The sequence below is a fragment of the Chamaea fasciata genome, unplaced genomic scaffold, assembly GCF_029207755.1.
Source record: "Chamaea fasciata isolate MVZ Bird 193981 ecotype frontalis unplaced genomic scaffold, bChaFas1.0.hap1 SCAF_6, whole genome shotgun sequence".
NCBI classification, from domain to species: domain Eukaryota; kingdom Metazoa; phylum Chordata; class Aves; order Passeriformes; family Sylviidae; genus Chamaea; species Chamaea fasciata.
In genome coordinates this window covers 23830473-23851053 of record NW_027094091.1, presented here as the reverse complement: position 1 = coordinate 23851053, position 20581 = coordinate 23830473, and the positions used below count along the sequence as shown (strand labels likewise).

General features: G+C 34.4%; 1 protein-coding gene across 5 annotated transcripts in view; it reads left to right on the top strand.

The window, feature by feature from the left end:
* Nucleotides 1–20581, top strand: part of ATP8A1 (ATPase phospholipid transporting 8A1) — a 104206-nt gene that overhangs the window by 65712 nt on the left and 17913 nt on the right. For all 5 annotated transcript variants that reach the window (XM_066185678.1, XM_066185677.1, XM_066185674.1 and 2 more), the window contains 6 exons: nucleotides 6146–6220; nucleotides 6341–6463; nucleotides 9070–9148; nucleotides 13043–13104; nucleotides 16152–16208; nucleotides 16681–16788. In XM_066185678.1, coding sequence (XP_066041775.1) covers nucleotides 6146–6220; nucleotides 6341–6463; nucleotides 9070–9148; nucleotides 13043–13104; nucleotides 16152–16208; nucleotides 16681–16788 — 504 coding nt within the window. The remainder of the gene's footprint in view (nucleotides 1–6145; nucleotides 6221–6340; nucleotides 6464–9069; nucleotides 9149–13042; nucleotides 13105–16151; nucleotides 16209–16680; nucleotides 16789–20581) is intronic.

Sequence of the window (20581 nt, the reverse complement as noted above, 5' to 3'; positions counted from 1 at the left end):
TGAATGGGGTGACCGTGCATTCCCCAGGCAGAACAGGGATACTTTCCTGAAAGTAGCTGACCTAATTTTTTCACCTAGGATTTTAAGAAGTGAAATCTTGTGAAAAATACAGTGGTATGAGAGGACTGTGTTGTAATAAATGTACCTTTATTGGTAGGTGTGGTTAGAACAGAATGTATAATTATAGTTTTCACTACCTTCATGACCACACAGCAACCATAAAAATTTTGACCATATTTTTAAATAAATTTTTAAAGCTGCTCTCTCCCCTCTCTTCCTTTTCTTCCAACAGCTGCTGTATCTTTTATAATCAAATATATATATATATATATATATATATATATATATATGTATAGTATTTACATTTATAATGGATTCAAACTTTATATTCACAATGAAACTTTGGGTTAAAAATGTGGAAAAAATACTTAATTTTTGAAAATCTTGACCACAAAAGAAATTTTTTAAATAGTCTTACATATTTTTACATTAATGCCCTTAATGTATTCTCTTTAAATTTTCATCATTTTTTAAAATTCATTTTCAAATTAGTGTCTTAAACTTGCAAAGTAAGTATTCGGTTTTACTGGAAGAATATGCCTTATTTCTGTTAAATCTGATGTAAATATTAGATTAATATTTCCAATTTTTATAGTTATTTATGTGACCTTACTTGTTGCAATATTTGAAAATAGTTTAATCAGTTTTTTTATGTACAAAAGTTGTAGCCAAAAGAGTGCGGTTTTCTTTACCATATTTTTCCATTTTCTAAATTTCCTTTTTTCTCTCTTTACTGTGTAATTACTGCAAATAGATTTCTAAGTAGCAGCAAGTTTGTACCCGATTTAGAAAAATATAAAGTAGGAAGCTCTAGAAAAAGCAAGTTCATTATAGAGCCTTTCTTGCTTAAAAGTGGCAGACTTTAGATCCTGTATTTCGAAGGCTGGGTATCTACTTGTATGATCAGACTTCCAGAAGTCCTGATTAGCAGTAGCTCTAGAAGTATTTGAAAAAAATAGTATTAATGTATACTTCGCTTGTAGAAAGCATACGAAGGTGGGCTTTAGAAAACATTGACTTATTTTTCTTAGATTTCTGTCATTGTCTCCTACAAACGTATTGTAAATTTATTACTTAAATCAGGTATAAATATCCCACTCTTCGTATTTTTTGAGAAAGAAAGTTAAATTCAGGGTAGAGGGATCATAGTCTAATGATCAAAAGCCTTTGATTTTAGGAACAGGTAGTCTCTTCCTCTTGAGCAGATGGAAGGGCAAAGAGATCAATTTGATATGGGTTGTTATGACCCTTTATATATAATGCATGCAAGCATTTTGCCATGTACACCTTCTCTGGAGGACAAAATAAATTCTACTTGAATTCCTGTATACCCAACGTTTGTCAGCTCAGAAAACTTTTCAGAGATGTTAATAGCTCATGTCAATACTGTGAGTGAATGGGCAGAAATTCATCATTGAATGTCTCCAGAAAGGACAACTAGCGGTCTTGAATCTCTCTTTTCAGTTTTATTGTACAGATCAGGCGTGGGAGCAGAGAGCTCAATGAGTATTTGTAAGCTGCTGCTTAATATGCAGAAATGCTACATCAGGAAAACTTCTGTGAGGCTTTTGTGGCCACACCTCCTCTTTCTTGGAGTTTAGAAAATAGTACTGTGAAAGGCACGTCTGGAAGTTACTTCAAATAAGTTTCCTTTTGTTCTGACAATAACTAAAAATACTTAATAGATATGTATCCCTATGTATACTTAATAGATGTGTATCCTATCTTTTAATGTCTGCTCAGTACTAATCAAGAAAGTAATGGAAAATATTCCATTTAATCTAAAATACAGCCTTTATTCTAGGAATTCATGGGCTGATATCAAATTGATGTCAATTGGTTTCTTAGTTCAGAAAATGGTAAAGGTTTACAGTAATACTCAGGCACAGTGATCAGTGCTTATTGACACTTAAACTCCTATTCATAAGAAAATAGAAGTGGTCTGTAATAATGTATTTCTACTCTGTGTCTTGAGGCAATAGCTATTTACATATGGGCCTCATTTTTTTGTTTAGGACTAGGCACAATGACTTGAGAGGTTATTTTCTGATGGTTTATTCTAAATTGCAAGTGAAAACTCTGAATCTTTAATAGACCACTAGTGTGTTTTATTAAGCCTGTGCAGAGCATCACACTCACATAGGATAAGCCTAAAGTCTCATACTTATTTTGGAGGGACTGTCATTACTTTATAATGGTGGCTGAGATTGAGATTGATCTCATGATTGAGAACTCCTTTGTGGATTGATTTAGTTTTATAATTGCCATTACTGTATACACTCTGTTGTTAAGCTACTCATTTTATAAAGTTATGCAAATCACCCTTTGAAATCAGAGGAACAAAATTTTCCTATGCCTACTTCTCATTTTGCTATTTAGTAATATAGATAGCAAAATAACTAATTAAATAAATGATTCATATTAAAATGGGTTTGCAATTTTAAAAAGTAAGATTTGATTTTTACCCAACATGAAACATCAAATGAAAGAGTAAAAGACCAAGACAAACAGAAGAAACAGACGTGTGGAGTTGAGATTTAAAGTTCAGTCACAGATGTTTAAACATAGCTGTTTGTAGCAATTTAAGTGATACTATGAAAATAATTAATTTATTAAGTAATTAAAGCTGTAATGACTTTTTTAATCCATAAAGTTTGGATGATGGGGAGGTTATTTTCCCCCTCCCCCAAAGTCTTTCCTTCCCACTACTGAGTTACCCACTGCCTGCTGTTCATGTCCATAACTGGAATTTACCATTTTGTTCCTGATTTCCTTTGCCTGACATATCAGACGATCAGCCGTGATCATACTGAGACCCATATAATGAATACCCCAAACATGAGCAGGCTTCCTGCATACACTCACGCTGGGTCTGAGCTGCACCGTTCAGCTGCTGAGATTCACTGTGCCATGTCTTACCTACCTGAGGTGTGCTAACTGCACCGAGTTCAGTTTGAAACACACACAGCAGAAAGTGACAGTGCTCATGCCCACATTTTTGCATTATGTGGTTGGAAAACTTAGAAATACAAAGATCTGTGTTGAGGTCCATCTCATTTTAGATAGTGTGGGGACCTTTCCTTTTCGATGGAAAATTTTGTAGCCGTTGAACTACAGAATGGTCTGTCTGAATTTTCACTGCCTGCTCGCATATATAGTCTAAAATACTTTTTAAGAACACCAATCACATGTCCTTCTGTAAAGGGGAACTGGATTAGTAATTTGAGTTGTTAGAGTAGGACCTATACCCTAAGAGAGAAGTTTGAATCTGCTCCTAAATTAGTATCATGTACGGCATCCTAAAAACTTGTCTTGCAGGCACAGCTGCCTTCGTTGTTCATCGTAACTAGGATGAAACACGCTTGTCTCTGAATAAATTGCCGACTGCAGAGCAAGTGTGTCTTTTCATTCTCACTATTAATAATGTACTAAGCTCCATATTACTTTTCTCATATAGGGTTAAGAGTGTAATTTTCTAGGCCCCAAGATACAGAAGCTAAGGCAAATAAGTGTGTTATTTTATTCCTGTCTTGCAGTTTGAGATGAGGGCTGTATTTGTCCTTTGTCTTTTCTTTTTCCACCTTTTAGATCTTTTAATTTCGAGCCCCTGTTGTTTGAGCCAGTTGTCCTTAATGTGGACATTCAAATTCTATCTTGTTAATAATATAAAATGAATGTTTCTGCTTAGATACTAAAGATGTTTTGTCTCTTAGATATCTGGTATTCCACTAAACAGTATTGTTTCTACTAGAGATCACTGCTTTTAGCCACATTGGAAGATTTCTTCTCCATGGACTTTTTTTGATAGATTCCATAAGAACTTCAGAACCTAGAGATTCTACCAAATTTCACCTCTCTTTAGTTTGCATCTAGACCTCTGACCAAGATATATTCCAATCCCTTATTACACTAAAATGAACTAAAATGCCTGTAACTTGCATGCTTTCTTTAGAAGAAAGTAAATGCTAGTATTTCAGGAAGTCAATATTATGCCTTAAAGGATTTCTTTACAATTTTATAGTAAAACTGTTTTCAGTTTAGATACCTTGAAAATTCTAACCTAAATTCTGTTCAAAATAAGCTGAAAGCAACATTGCATTGTAAATTAAAATGTTTTCCTAAATACTTTCGTTGCTCTGTAAAAGTCACTCCAAAACCCTTCCAAGTGTTGCTTAGCATCATTTACCTGTAAGAGCAGTAAACATGTGGAATAGATTCAACGTATGTATTTAGGCCTTTCATTTAAAATTAGCTTTTATAACACTTTGCCTGCTAGTTAAATCACAGTAGAAAGTTAATGTCTTTTCCATATACTCCTTGGTTATGAAGGGCCAAGTCTATGTGTGCTTGTTGTCTTTTATTTTCTTCCTAGAGAGTGATACTTTTCTTAACTCTATCTGAAATTACCAGGAGTGAGATGTACACATATTTATGACCAGCTACTGGTCAGCTGACCAGCTACATATTTTCCACCACCCTAACCCTTTCAAATCAATATTTCTAAAATTTACTCCAGTATTTGATACAAACAAGGGGAAAAAGCATCAATTGCACTGATGTTGAGTGCATAATTAATTATTCTGTACTACATAATTGATTATATACTGATCTTGCACCCTTACACGCAGCTAATGAGAAACTGCTGCCAACAAATATCTGCTAAATCCATCACATTTAAATCAGAATTCATACTTTGAAAGTCAAAAATCAAAATACAAAAGAGCTGATAAAAATCTGATTCAGCTGAAATAAAGTAATTCCATTGTCTTTTCAGTGTATAGTCTGAAAGGTTAGGAAATCGTGCTTGTTGCACTTAAATCTGCCAAAGTAAACCAATTTAGCATTCTAAGATTTTGGAAAATTCAGGGTATTCTCTCTTTCTGTATTGCAGCCTTTTACAGTCATGGTTTTGTATCCAATCTTGTTTAAATAAATGGTCACCAAAAAAAAATTTATCTGTTGAACAAATAGCAATTTTGTCTGGATTTTTCCTTCTGGATTTTTAGTGTTAATAGTTGCGAAATTCAAAAGGTTCCATCTCAAAGTAGTCACAAACATGTTCAGGCATTGCACCACATGATTTTTAAAAAACCCTGAATTTGGTCATGGAATCCAGTCACCTGGAGGCCAGCCTGGGTACATACTGATAACCATACGTATTGATTGCAACAATTCATGCTTCCTTAATGAAGCTCAATGAAATGTGAACTGCAAGAAAGTAACATCTAAAAATTCACTTGAAAAACATGAGTCTTAAATGGAGTAGAGTGTTCAGATGATTTTGACTTGTCTTACCTAAGAGCTTGCTCTTGTCCTAGACAGTATAGTTTCAGTGTAGCTTGTTAATAAAGATTCATCAGATGTGCTGATTCTCTACTTTGTCATTGAACTAATACAAGGATGAGGAAATAGGAGAAAGTAGATATGCTGCATGCTATGCTGAAAAACATTAGAAAATATGTTACTACACCTTTCAAATTAAATTTGTTTTCTTTTAACCTTTTACCAAAAATGATAAAACTTACGCAATTAAAGAGATGTCTGCTTCCCTCTCTAAAATACCCTGTTGCTGAGTTAGTGCTTCTTAACTAAGTAGTTCTACTTTAGTGTTCTGGTGAAGCCTAATCCTTTCATGAGTAAGGATTATTGGTAGTTTTGAGTTCAAACAGCAGTTTAATCTATGAATTCTGTTAGTCAAGTTTGCTAAAAATAAGAAGACAATGACTACTAATCTGTAGATTCCCCCTCCACTAGCCCATATTTCTCAGAATTTTTATTTCATTACATGAGCTTAAGTCACTCTGAAAACCTTAAAGAACCTGACATTTCTTCTGAAAATAACTACCTCCTTTGAATGTTTTCCTATTTACGTGGACTTGTTCACGTATCTGACTAGATTGCCCACTATCTGTTCTTGATTGAAAGTTGGGTATATCACTGATTTTTTCATATGGGTTTAAACCAAAACATTTTCAACAGTGTTGTAAATATGTTATAGGGGAATCCTTTTTGTGAAGCTGAGGAAAAATCTGTTCATTGTACCTTGCAAGACATTTGAGTAATACACAGTTCTAATCTTTTGCAGGTCTGGTTTGCATTTGTCAATGGCTTTTCTGGACAAATTCTTTTTGAAAGATGGTGTATAGGTCTTTACAATGTGGTAAGATAATTTATGTGCCTTTAGTTACATTTAACTATTAATGTTTCTTGAGTAAGCAGTCTTTAAGCAAATCCTCACCTCTAAAATTTTGCAACTTTTTCTTTTTAAACTATCTACTAGATGTTTACAGCAATGCCTCCTCTAACTCTTGGAATATTTGAGAGATCCTGCCGGAAAGAAAACATGCTGAAATACCCTGAGTTATACAAGACTTCCCAAAATGCCCTGGACTTTAACACTAAGGTAGATCTCCGTAAAAATCAAACATAATAAAGCAAAAATTCATAGGAATTCAGTATAGTTACCCTCTTTGTTCTATGCTGCTCATAATTAAAATGAAGGGGATTTTTATTACTACTATTTCCAGGTGTACAGTTGTCGGTGAATGGTACAAATCATATATATATATATATTTGTGCCTGTATATATATTTGTGTGTATATATACTTACATACATACATACATATATATATATATATATATTCATTTTTACCAGATATGGAAATGGACTTCATTTCAAGGATTTCATTTTTTCAGTCCTTTTTTATTTTTTTTCCCCTGCTGGTAATAAAGCTGTCTTCTATAGGCAGAGGTGATTAGACCTCACGACCTCGCTGTTGCTGGGCTGTATGTATTTGTACTGTTATATGGAAATGGATTACTGAAGCTTGTGGAGAAGTGTTGCAGAGGACAAAAAGAACTGTCACTAGATTTGTAGAGGGAGGGACGTGGTACTATTCTTTGCCAATTTGGAGTTGTGATTTTATGGTTTAATTTTGAGTTTTGGGAAAAAATGCTTGGAGTCAAAAATGTGTCAGTGTGGATCAAAAGGAATCTGAAACTACTTTTGGTGGGAAATGGATGGTACTCATCTTAGAGAGACTAGAATGAGTAGTAGTAAAAGAATGTAGGATTCTTTAGTACATAAAATACACAAAATTTCTACAGCATTGCCCATAAATAATCTCTTTAAAAAAACTAAATTAAAGTTGTACCTGAATCTGTGATTTCATGAATATTTGACTTTTGTAAGAGTTCCTTCTGATTCTATTTTTTGTAAATATAATTGTGACATTTCAAGTAATGTCATTTTATGTTGAACTTGAGGACATTTTCAATACATCCTTGAATTAATAATACCTATGTGTGATGGTCTGTAGTAGATGTGCAGAGCTGATGCAGCACAATTAGCTCTTATATCTGTTCCACTTGTGCTGTATAACTGGAGTTACTCCAATATATATATCATTATTTGTCTAAACTATCTTTGTTCACTGAAGCAGATGAGATTTTTCTCCTACTTCCTCATCTCATCCCTTCACCTGCAAAAGCCAACCTGAAAGTTGTAAGGGCACTGGGTAACAGAGTCTCTTATGTCCCTGTGAATACTTTTCAAATATGAGGCTTTTCATGGTCCCATAAATACAGACACTTTTGTGTTACGATAATTTTAATAGATAGTGTAAGTATGAGTTGCAACAGTTGTTTTTTCTGTTTTAAAATAAGCTTTTAATATATATTTTTATTGGACAGATGTATTGTTGACTTAATTTGAAATTCTGTGGCTGTTCCCATACAACATTCGCTATGGGTAAATGTCTACAAACTCACCAGCTACAAAATTCCCACCTATATAAGTTGAATAGTTGGTGTTAAAGATTTGGAAACATTACTGCCTTGAATATTGATGCAGATATTTGTTATGGTAAAAGGGATCAAAGGTTATGAGGTCATGACAGAGGTTAAAGGATTAGCATGGGACAAAAAGAATTGGTCAGGAAAATGGAAAAGTAGAACTAATTTTTCTTGCACCCACCTGTGCTTTCTGTCAAATAAAAACTTCTGGTAACGACATGGCAAGAAGGAGAGACAAAGGTTAATGACTAGCACAGGTTTAAATGTGCAAAGTATTGGAGTGTAAATTGGACCATGCAACCTAGTGTAGCTGTGTAATCTAACAAAAGACGTTGAGACATTGTGGAAAATGTGAGACAGGCAACTTAATTTCAAATGTTTGAACACCTTAACACTCAAGATACAAATCGGTCATTTACAGTAAAAGCCATAACAGTCAAAGGCATTGTTAATGAAAAAACCATCATTGCCATACTGAAGGAAATGGGCTACATATTTTTTATTAAGTTTTTTAATGTCATTATGCAATATATTATGGAAAGCATTAATGGAGTGTTTATTCTTAAACTTAATAAAATTCTTTGCACAAGGCATCTTTTACAATTGAAAATAAGTTTGAAAGTAAAACTTCAGTTTAGCAAATACATTAAAGGAATTATGATCAATAATCATAATATATATATGATCAAATTGTGCTCCTCAAGACTAGAGTATGTAACGACAAATTTAAGGAAGAAACTGATACATTTTTTTAATCCTTTTTAAATTCTTTTCAGTGTGGAAATATATAGGTTAGACATATGCGTAACTCAGGTTTTGATTTTTCCACTATCTAAATTTATTCTAATACTAAATGCAAATTATAAAAGCTAGAGTTCTTTTTAATTCCTCACTTAGAATGTAACAGTTTTTCAAGCTGTCTGGTTTAGTTTAATTTTTCTGATTATATTCCCATATGTTTATATTTTAATTTCCCTTCTGAATTGAAATTAAAAGGAGGAGATAATACACTTTTTTTCAAAGCATAAAAATAAACAAATGACCCATGAAGAGCGAAGAGGCAGAAAGTGCCTGTCAGTTATATTACTCCACAGTGGTGGCCTAACAAAAAACACATTTTGTGAATCTAACACACAGATAAAAGAAAGGTCAGGGTTCACAGAGCTAGTTTATTGCAAATGGTTCTCATGGATTTTCTGTTTTCTCTTTCTTAGGTTTTCTGGGTTCATTGTTTGAATGGCCTCTTCCACTCATTCATTCTGTTTTGGTTTCCACTAAAAGCCCTCCAGCATGGTAAGTATTACAAAAAACAAAAATATAAATGTTGAAAAGTACAAAATTTCAAAATATTATATTTTTTCTAAGAGAAGCTTTATAAATACTAACAGTTCAGTGTGATTAAATTTCAAGATACTATTTCTAGAATTAAACCAGGTGCCGTATAGATAAAATGTTTTATTTAAGGTCTGTGTAAAAGTAAGAATAATATTATGTACATATACATTTAACTATCTCAGTAGTGTTTATGTAAACTGAAATGAGATGGAGAAAATGAGATTGCTATTTAATTATGCTAATTTTTATAAAATACACTACCACGGTAAATACCTACAAGATCCTAAAACATTATTATCCCTTGTATTGTCTCTTACATTTTGTCAGCATTTATTTTTATTTTGTACACATTCTATCCTGTTACTTCAAGACCATACTAACCTGCTAGTTTATATTTCTATGAGTAGGATTGTGACAGCTTGGAATGCTCTGTCCTGTCCACCTTCTAGTTCAACTGTTGTATATGCACTTGAGCTGCAGAAGGAAGTGGGATGGTTGAGAGGAAAGTGGTGTGAATTAAAGGAAACTTGAAAGCACTGCTTCCATTTTGTGGGAATGTTTGGGGCTGGAAGAGCTCTCATAAAGGTGGGGTTTTGTTTTGTTTCCAGTTTGTGGGGAGGGGAAAAAAAAAAAAAAAAAAAAAAAAAAAAAAAAAAAAAAGTCAAAAAAAACAAGTGTGTACCTTGCAGCTTTTCTGAAATTTAGTCTCTTCTCAGCTTTGGTGATGTAGCCAAGCAGTCTGCCCTGGCATAGGGGACAGGAATGTTCTCATGGACATTTTGAAACTGCTGAGGCTAGATAGCAAGACAGTCGCAGCTGCTTGTGCCCCAAAAGGTTAAGGGAAAAACAGTGACTCCTGATGGGTAAAGGGAGGTATGTGGCAGCCTATTTTCTCTGAAAGGCCACTCACATCACACTGAATGTGAGTTCAGTGGCAACAGTTTGCATTGGAGAGGTTTAGACAGCCCAGGATTATGAGATTCCCAAAATGTCAGTGCACACTCTAAATACATTATCTCAAACTGAACCCCCTGTTCAAAGCTGTAGCCAAACTATGTGAGAGATTTATGCATTACACCATAGCTAAGTGTTTAATGAGTGTCTCTGGTGATGCAGAGCAGAGTTCATGTGTGAATGGCAGAGATACCTGTACAAGCACTTGTGAGAGTTCAGCCTTCTTGGCCCACAAGCCCTGGGGTAGAACTGTCTTGTGGCAAGTGGCCTCTGTGAGTCTGAACAAATTGCCTGCTGCCATTTCCTTTCATTGCTAGAGAAAGGATGGGTAAAGGAGCAGAACTGTGGCCTGGGGGAATTGTGTACATCAAGAGGTGATATAATTAGTACCTGGCACGGGTCTGATGGTGCTCAGAGTTTTGCATGAAGGAGATACAAGTCCAAAATAAGCTATGATATTCATTAAATCACTGGTGTCTGGATGTATAAAGAGGAAAGGAAAATAATGCTCTTAGTTTCCTGAGGAGGACCAGAGACAGGAACTTTTGAGAACGGGTCCCTGCTTCCACCTTCTCTTAGCAAAGAACAGGTGCAGGTATATCCTGAAATATAAAAGGTACAGCTCAGCTTTGTGCATTAGAGTGCCGAGTCCCAGCACTCTGGCTGGTGGAAACAGACTTAGTTGCCTGCCCATTCCTCTGTCTTATTCTCATTATGCTCTTTACTGCTGGGTATATATTGTAAAGCAGTGCAGTGCATCTGTTAGCAGGTATTTATTAGAATGTTGAAAACTAAATCCTGAAGATGACTAAAATCTCTTGGAGCCCTTCTCTTGGTCAAATTCTCCTGTTTAGTCTTTGTCTTGTTTGTCTACCTGTTTCTTATCTATAAGTAGAAAATTTCAAACTGCATATGTCATAGTAGTCTATCAAGAAATAGGTGATCAGAGAATAAGTATGGATTTATAAGAATTATTTGTCAGAATTGGCTCCATGGGACCTTACCATTGTACAGTACACAAAATTTACACTCCATGTACTGTCATGTGGATAGAAAAAGTGACACATAAATCTTCACAGAAGCTTCTTTGGATGCAACTTTGTCAACATATTTGGCAGAAGCCAAACTTATATGTGTTAGTAAATTCACCAGGTGCTCTCTCTTTTGTATAATGTTTAAAATAAGTTATGGTCTCAGCTTTTTTTTTTTTTTTTGAGGCTTCAGCTCTTGTAGTCTTTCTTGGTGTGCTAGTCTGTCCAGGGAGAAATTTAAATAGGGGAAGTGCCAGAAATGCAACCGGTATTGCTAGAGTTAAGGATGCAACCGTTGTGAGCTCCTCATCATGGAATGGGAGACAGCTAGGTTAAGGAGGACTTCTATTCTGATACTTCTGTGTGAAGTTGTCGCCTGCTGTCTCTTCCAGAATGTCAGTTAATAGATCATTTTTTTCTGTGTTAAACTGTCTTCTTAAGTCCTGAGAAGCTTTTAGAGAGGAGCATTCTTCATCCATATCCAAAACAGATTTTCAAGCATATATAAAGATGTTGTGAAAGGTAGAAAAGCATTTAACACAAACATGAAAACATACTTAATTAGCAGTGTTTAATATACCATATGCCAGTTGAGGTACTGAAAAATAAGTACTTCCAACTACAGGCCATTTTTATCAGCATTTATCACCATTTCTGTCACCTTCCTCTTTCCAACCTAATCTGAGGAGTTGTAAATCCATCCCTCAATGCCCCCCACAGAAAAGTACCTTTATTCTTCTCTTTCCCCCAATACAGCATTTTTTAAAATCCTTCTTTATTATTCTTTCCTTTTTTTATTGTCTTTTCCTTTTATCCTTACTTGCTACATACACGGCATTTTGATTGCTCTGTATAATGCAGTAAAAAGCAATATCCCAGTGGTTAGAACCTCTACAGCAGAGTATTATAGTTTGGTTGGTTTAGTTGCAGTATATGAATAACCTTGAGTGCTAAAAGCATTTCCAAATTGAACATGTGCAAGTGTAGCCACCTCAGTACTTTTAGTTGAGAATGAGGAATTTCCTCATAATAATTCAGTTGTCGGTTATCCCATGTCTAAAAAAGAAATTTGACAGAACTGGGATCAGAAAAGCCTAAGCTGTAAAAACAGTCATGAACTTCTGATAAATAATGGAAAATTAACTGCTTTAGAATCCTAAACTTAGGAAAGACATGTGGGTTTTATGCAAATATGATTTTTTATGAAAATGTGTCTCTTGAGAGCTCTGACTCTGCATAACTGATGTGTGTATGTTTCCATGTGTGCCAAATGGATATGTACTTATATGGATCCACATATTTGAATAGGGTAAATTTTGAAAATTTTATGAATGAAAAACATCTCAAGAATTTGAACTGAGTATATTTTGTATTTTTATTAAAGTTGAATTCAGAAATATGGATAAGAGCAAAGATAAGTTTCCATACAAAAAAAACCCAGAATTCATGAAAATCTGACTCTAAGATTTCTGCTTACTTACATGTTATAATCAATATATACTAAAACCATTGTATTTCACATCTTTCTGAAGATAAGATGCTATATCTCTGGTATTAAAAGAAACTCTTAATTGCACTGCTACTGAATACAAAGCTGATCTTATTGGTATGTAGTGTCACAAAGAGTTCCTGTTTCCTGCATAATCTCTGAAGTCACTGAAAGTTTTAGAGCACTAAACATGATACATAGTTCTCTAGTGTTCAGTGCAGTTCAAGATGAAATCTATTAGTACCCTGTAGAAAGTTCTGCCATCTCTTTTATATCAAAAGATTATTAAAGATTATTTATATCAAAAGATATTAAGATCATATATCGTTTTTGTGGATGTTTAAATGTCTTTATTTTAATCCCTGTTTCCTTTTCCAGGTACTGTATTCGGCAATGGCAAAACTTCTGATTACCTGCTCCTGGGTAACACTGTATACACTGTAAGTCTATATTGGCTCTAACTATTTTAGAGATACAGTGCTACTATTACTATTCTCTTCACAAAAGACTGAATTCGGGGCAGTGCCTTAAGAGTAAGAAATGACTCTTGAACGACTCTTTTTTGAAGTTTTGAAGTGCACTTTATGTTCTAATTCCCATTTATAAAACGAAGCAGTTCAATAAAAATGCAGAAGATATATTTGTCCTTTACTGTAAACTGTCTGGTTTTTAAATAATGGGAATTATAATTCCCTAATTATGCTTATTAATTTAGTTTTAAGTTCTTGCACAGGAGAAATCTCAAGCTGTTGATTATAGAAGTGGTTTGTGGACTTCTGAACTGACAACCCAATTCTCTCTCTCTTAATTTATCCTGAGGCCTTAAAAGAGACATTGAGAGATATTGAACAAAGGTTGTGGAATGCCTTCTCAGAGGCAATCAAACCACCAAAAGCACACCTGATCCATACCTAACAGTAAACTTCTGTTGCTCTCCTAGATACTAGTCATTATTGGGTTTTTTCCTTTTAATCTTTCATCTCCTAGAATAAATTAGTAAAGCTAAATATGTGCTTTTTACTTACTAGACATGGATGTTACCCAATAGCGGGTTTTTCAAGATCTCTCTTAGAAGCAAAATTAGATTTATGCTTACTGTCCTCTGTTCTTCAATGTTAAAAGTTAATTAATTTTTCAAGTTCCTTTCAGGTTCCTTCTGCTGGCAGGTACAAAAAAGAAATTAATTCTTCCATTAAAGTAAGGGGACTGTAATGTGTATTCACATCAAAATCACTTATTTGAGGAATAAGGGAACATCATAACTGAAATAAAAAGAGAATATTCTAGACATGTGCTAAAACAGAGGTCACAATGCTGCTCATATATGTCACATTCTGCAACTGGTTTTCACTAGGAGAGCTGAAACTTGACCATCTTGAGAGGTTATTTTCTTGCTACTAAGCTGCAGAGTGGTCAAGGATTTCCCAAAAAACTAATTTCCTTCACTTCAAGGTAAAAGTCTGGGGAAATACAGAAGTTGCAATTGATGTTTTCCTGCTCTTGCACAGAAATTCAAGGAAATCTGGAGCATACATGAATTTTGAAAGATGTTCAAAATGAGGGTGGAGAGTCATATTTTTTTTTATGTTCATGTGAAGTATATGAGCAGTAACAATTGTCAGTCAAATCCAAACTCTGAGGCTAATTCTAAGGTAATTCTTGTTCTTCATACTGTTTTCAATGTGGTTTTCACAAGTCTGCAGTCATCAGTTCTGCAAAAGTCAGTAAGAAAGGAATTCAGAAGTTTATATAGTTTAGTTTCTTTGGATCCAGAAATAAAGTCAGAAATATGCAATGATTCATAATATGTCCTGGAATTATTTCTTTAAACAAAAATTTCAAATAGGAATAGGGTGCTGTGAAAATATCTGTATGACCATTTTAGAGAGGTTTTTCAAAAAAAGCTCAGTCTTTATACAGAATACTCAAGTTTGAGTTCTTGCTTCTTGGGTAAGATTTAGTGCACGATTGTAAGTTTGGATGAAACAGAGGAGGGAGCAATAAACCCCATATTCTTGAGGGAGTGGCTGTGCATAGTTGGTGATTTTTGTTCGGGGTATCAAACATGATCCCATCACAGGTCAGTAAAAGCTCCATACTCACACTGTGTATCTTCTTTTGTGTACACATTTTGTCTGTGGAGTGGGAATGTTTGATCTCATCCTGAAGGATGTTTACTTCTCTTACAACTGACCTAAGTAGTAAACAAGTGTACCAAATGAGTTTGTTTGGGTTATTTTTTTTCCATAATTCTTTTTTTTTTCATGTATCCACATACAGAACCCAAACTGGATAGAACAAGCAAATTACATTACTCATAATCATCCTCAATTTTCTTTTGTATTCTTCTGTGCATCAGACATAGTGAAAGATTTGTCATACATCTTTAACTAGGTGCTTCAGTACAGATTGATGTACATTTCTTCTGGATTTCTGGGGCTGGCTAAAGTTCAGTAGAAACAAACTCACTGACAATCAGTGCTGCCAACTTGTCCACCAAACTGGAATTTAAACTATAGCTGTTGGAGTTGGAGCTTGGTCTTTGTGACTCCTTTTTTCAGACTCATTCTTCAGATTACATGTAAAGCAAAAGTTGTGATTCACATTCACGAGTCAGTTACAAAATGCAGTAACTATTTCCTTGATAAACAGAAAACTTGCTTCAGTGAACTTCAAAAGAAGGAGATAAACAATTTTCCTGGATCAACTAGTCCTTGCTGTGGGATTATAAACTTTCTCCTACTGCTCATCTGTAAGCTAAAATGGAGCATGTCCTACAAACGTGATGTTTTCAGAGACTGCTCCATGAAAAGCGTAAAGATAAGAAAAGAGTAAAGATCAGAGGGAATAATGAAAATGACATAACAGACCTACTTAACATGTTATTTGGATGCAGAACATAAGTCTTACATTACCAACATTGAACTCTTGGGCTTTCCAGGGTTTGGTGCAGATGACTCATTTACTAATGAAGTGAACAAAACTTTTGGTTGTTTTTTTTGTTAGACTTGAGCAATTTTTGTAAGTTTGAGCAATGGCAAGCTTTCAGTCCAGCATCTAGATCTTCTAAGTCCGTCTTGGTGTAGAAAGTTGTAGTCATCCTGTCTGTAACTGGAGAGTCTTCAGTCTCTACTGAAAGGGGACTTTTCACAAGGGACACTTATCACAAACCCTTCCTTGCAACAAAAATACCATCAATAAAGATGCTAACACCTTAGTAAGAGCCAGAGTTACAGAGTTCTAAGAAGCAAGGATAAGATTTCTAATGCAAAAGAAGAGTTTTCAAAATCAAGTTGAGTGGCCATTATTAATGGAAGCTAGTACTCCCTAATGTTCTATTATTAACTCATTATTGGGTTGTATCCTTAAATCTTCTAGTGGTAATTTACTTTTTCTTGTTTTCTCCTTAAAGTTTAACCAAACTATTAATTTCTGTATGTTCAGATTCCCGTATTAAGAATCCTCTCTCTGTCTTTCTCTCCTTAAGTTTGTGGTTCTGACTGTGTGTTTGAAGGCTGGATTAGAGACCTCATATTGGACTTTGGTAAGCAAATGTCTTCACCATATTCTCAAATGTTCTGTGAAATATGATGAATGAATAATTGTATTGTTTTCTTCTTATTTGTTATACTGTACCCTTTAATAGCTTGTCAGTAGCAAACTGTGGTTACTGTGTGGAAGGACAAAATATCCATATACAAAAAATAATGCTCAATATTGAAAATTAGGACAAATGTAATACTTAAACTAGAAAAATGAAATTACTCTGGACTTACTGTAACTGAATTTAAATTGGCTTAAAATGCAGTAATATTGCTGCTGATAGAATCATTTTCCTTTAAGAAACAGCTAACTGAAATAGTTGAGATAAATTAATACACGGCATGGAAATTTGATCCAATATATCAAAAGAGTTTTGTAAATACCAGGTAGCAAAGATGTTACTTTATGCATGTGTGATAATAGTTCTGTTTGTTTGTTTGTTTGTTTGTTTGTTTGTTTGTTTGTTTTAACAGTTCAGCCATATAGCAATCTGGGGAAGCATTGCACTTTGGGTAGTGTTTTTTGGAATCTACTCTTCTTTGTGGCCAGTCATTCCTATGGCACCTGATATGTCAGGAGAGGTAAAAATTTATTTTAACTAACATCCAAATGTGTGAAAAAAATATTGTTTCAGTCTGTGGTACAGATCTAATCTTTATTGGATCCTTTTGGTAACTAGAGGTGCATATGTCATTCTGTCTTTTATACCTTCAATATGGTAGCCATGTTTATTTAAAATACAATCAATTTTTACTCTTGTGAAAAGCTAACAGGGTATGAGTATGTGGTCTAATGAGAAAGAATAGACAGGTAAACTGCTTTGCAGTTTGCTTGCAGTTCTTAGGTAAGCTTTAATTTTCTAAAGTCTTACCAAATGCAATACTCAGAGTTACAGTGCTCATTTTTCTGGAGCATTTTTTATAATGAAATAGCCAGTACTAGCCTGGTGAAGGCTGTTTTTAATCTTGAATTTTACAAATTTGCCAAGTACTTGAAACTGTAAAATGCCTAAAAAAAATTTGAGGTGCCATAACATTGCACAAACTGCTTGTCATGCACACTTCCTTTTCTATTAATGTCCTGCTTGGAATGCATTATTGTAATACATCTTTAACCTTTTGCAATAATTAGTGGTTTCTCATTCATTTGTAATTGCATCTATGTAAACCTGCTCTGAATATTCCAGATTGGATTGAATCCATAAAAGATGCTTATTTCCCGCTTTATCCGATTTAATTGGAACTGCAGTCCCAAATTCTCAATACTATTGGGTTCCAGAAACATCTGAAGTACTAATTTCTCAGACACTTATGTCTGCTTCTGGACATGATCAGTACCTCCTGAGCTGAGAAGTTTGGTGTTCATTCTCAGTGGGAATCAGAAACTGAGAATACCTGCTTATGTCAGAAAGATATTCTTCTAATGGTTCTCAAAACATATCAACTAAATCAAGCCTTACACCAGTAAAAGAGTGAGTCCCTTTAACTCCACCACCACTGTGATGTAATTCAGCAATTCAAAAATTTGTGCAGGATGTGGGAAATGTAGGTGCATATCTCTCCTTTACTTGAAAGTAATTAAGACTCATCAATCCAACCTCCTATTTAAATGCTTACAGGAAAAAATAGTATATAGGCATTACCGTAACTACTACATTTTAATGGAAAGCACAAGGTGTTACCTTAAACATTTGGAAACCTAAGGAAAAAGAATTTGAAATTACACAAATTGAAATACACAATTTCTAGCTGGTTTTCCTCTCTATCATAATGTCTTACCTACGTATATATGTAGATTTTGTACATCACCGCATTGCCTCCAGTATTGAAAACTAATTTTGTATATTATTGTAAGTTAAAGTAATTGAAGTTATCATACTTCAGCGTCTTTCTTCGAATACACTTATTTTATAGAAGAAACAGGATGTTTTTGGAATTTTTTGGTTTTAGAGAATTTGTAAAAACTTTTTGGTTTCTAAGGCAGCAGAACTTTCATGGTGGTAAGCACAGTGGAAACAAAATGGTGTGTTATACCTGATATGACATAAGGGTGGCTACTTCACTATTGAAATAACAATGTTTTAGTTAGAAGATTTTCAGACTCTGAAGTTACTGTGGAAACACCTGGTTTTGGGGGAGTGTAATTGCTGTGATCTTCCAGAAACGGTTCTTCATTAAAGAGATCTAACTGTCAACAAAAATAATATTCTCGGAGTTTGATTTCAACATTGTGCCAAAGTAGTCCAACTTAAGAACCTAAAATCATTTATTTGTTGTGATAAAACTTTTTCTGTACTTGAAATGAGTAGTCTTATATTGTTAATGTGTTTGCTTATGCATGTATGTGTATATAGTAGTTTTGATGTGTGTATGTGCAGGAAGTTGTTTGAAGGGGGGGTGTTGTTGACTGAGGTTGGTTTTGTTTTCTTTCTAAGAATATATTTCAATGTCTGTGATGTCAGAATAAAGTCTTCTAAAAGCATCAGAGGCCATTAAAGCTTATGTTCAAAACTCTGGTCTAGCTTTTTGCACTGCACTCTGTGTGGCTAAAAGTCCTGCTGATGCAAAGTGCAGCTCAGAGTGGAAGCAGGATTTCTGTATGCTTTCCTGGAAGCCCCTCTACTGACTGAGTGGTCTGCAGGGCAGCATTCACTGAGTTTCTCTGTAGGAAGTCAGGCCTTGCATAAGTATTGAAACTAAAAGATTCACAGATTTATCTATGCAAAAGATTATGATGTGATAGAAACAAATCCATATAAGCAACTCTGGTTGCGTGTGCAAATACTGTTTGCCTGATTGCTTCAAATGTGTGAGTCAGACTTGAAATCCAGCTCTACTTGGCAAAAGTTAATGTGTCAAAAACTGATGTCTGCGTCTTAGCTTTTTGTTCATTTTAGCTGCTATGATCTGAGAAATTATGCTGAAGGGCACTTTTATGCATTTTTTTTTCCAAACATATTCATTAAAAATGCCCACTTTTAATAAGCTTCAGATTTATAAGGATATATAGCTCCAGGTTATATAACTATAGTCCTTAGAAAGTTTAAAGGTATTCTCTTTCTTCTTCTTGGAGCTGGTAACAATTCTGTCTTAGTAGGTTTATAGTCTTTCCAGTCTGTATTCTTGACACGATATTCATCCCACAATTAAGTCCCAGCTAGATGATGTCTTCTACAAATTTATTTTTCATGTCTTCTTTGAGATAGAAAAGAACTTAATGAAACATTCTAATAAAGATTTGGTCTCACTTCATATTAATGTCATGAAAATAGTAAGATTACTCCTGCTTATTCCTGGTTCTGTTCCAAAAAATTAAAACTGTAGTGCTCTTGAAGGGGAGAGAAAAAGTATATGGAGGTGATGGAAAACTCGTTCATTGGATGCAGAGGAAGGTTTTAATCTAAGTATTTTGAAACTCATTTTTTGTATCCATTCCGATAAAATACTCAACTCTGATAAATGCATTTCAATGGAGAACACTACAAGGTAATGACTCGAGAAAAAATTGAGTTGTAACAGAAGAAAAGTCAGTTCTTGCTGCTAATACGGTTATATTTGAGCACTAGGGCTAGTGGCTCAAAGTTAAAGCATAAGAGTTGTTAGTTTGTGTTCGTCTTTTACTATCCAAGTGTCGTCCAATCACTTACTGAACAAAGAAGCAAATATATCACATATTTTTGCAAGTTTTTGACTTCTTATACTGTTTTTTTCCATCATTCTGTGTATTGTTCCAATTATACAGAAGCTAATTAAAGTTGGCTTTTACATGTAGGTTGCTGTATGTTGGTATCACAGAAGGAAAAATTGTTGAATACCATGCTCTAAAAGAAAATACAGTGAAACGAAAAATTATGACAGTTACAGCATTTTTTTCTGTGTTGTCTAGGCCACAAGACTCCTTTCCTTGACATATTCTTAAGATTATAATCAAGTTTATTTTTTTGTCTCTGTCTTCTGCTTAGTTTTCCCGGAAGAAAAACACGCAGGGCCCCCCTTCTGGACATCCAAAATGTCCAGTTGTTCTAGAGTGCTGAGACAATTGTGGCATAAAGACGTTTGTTTTCTGTTTTTTCAAGACTGGTAGATCTGGACTAGGCCAACTCATCCACCTATACAGTACTATTTATTTCTCACAGTGTGGGAACTACGTGGCTCTCCATGGTACAGTAATCCTAAATCCTGTAAATAGTGGTATCTCGTTGCCAAATAGGTAGTGCACCGGAGTAGTTGAAATTTGTCTTTTGACTCACATAAGATATCCTGGCACAAGTGTTCTCCTGATATGAATAACTGGTAGTTCTGTAGCTGATTATCTGTTAGAGATTGATAGTAGGCCTCTAGGTTATAGTAGCTGAAACTTATTTCCACATTAATA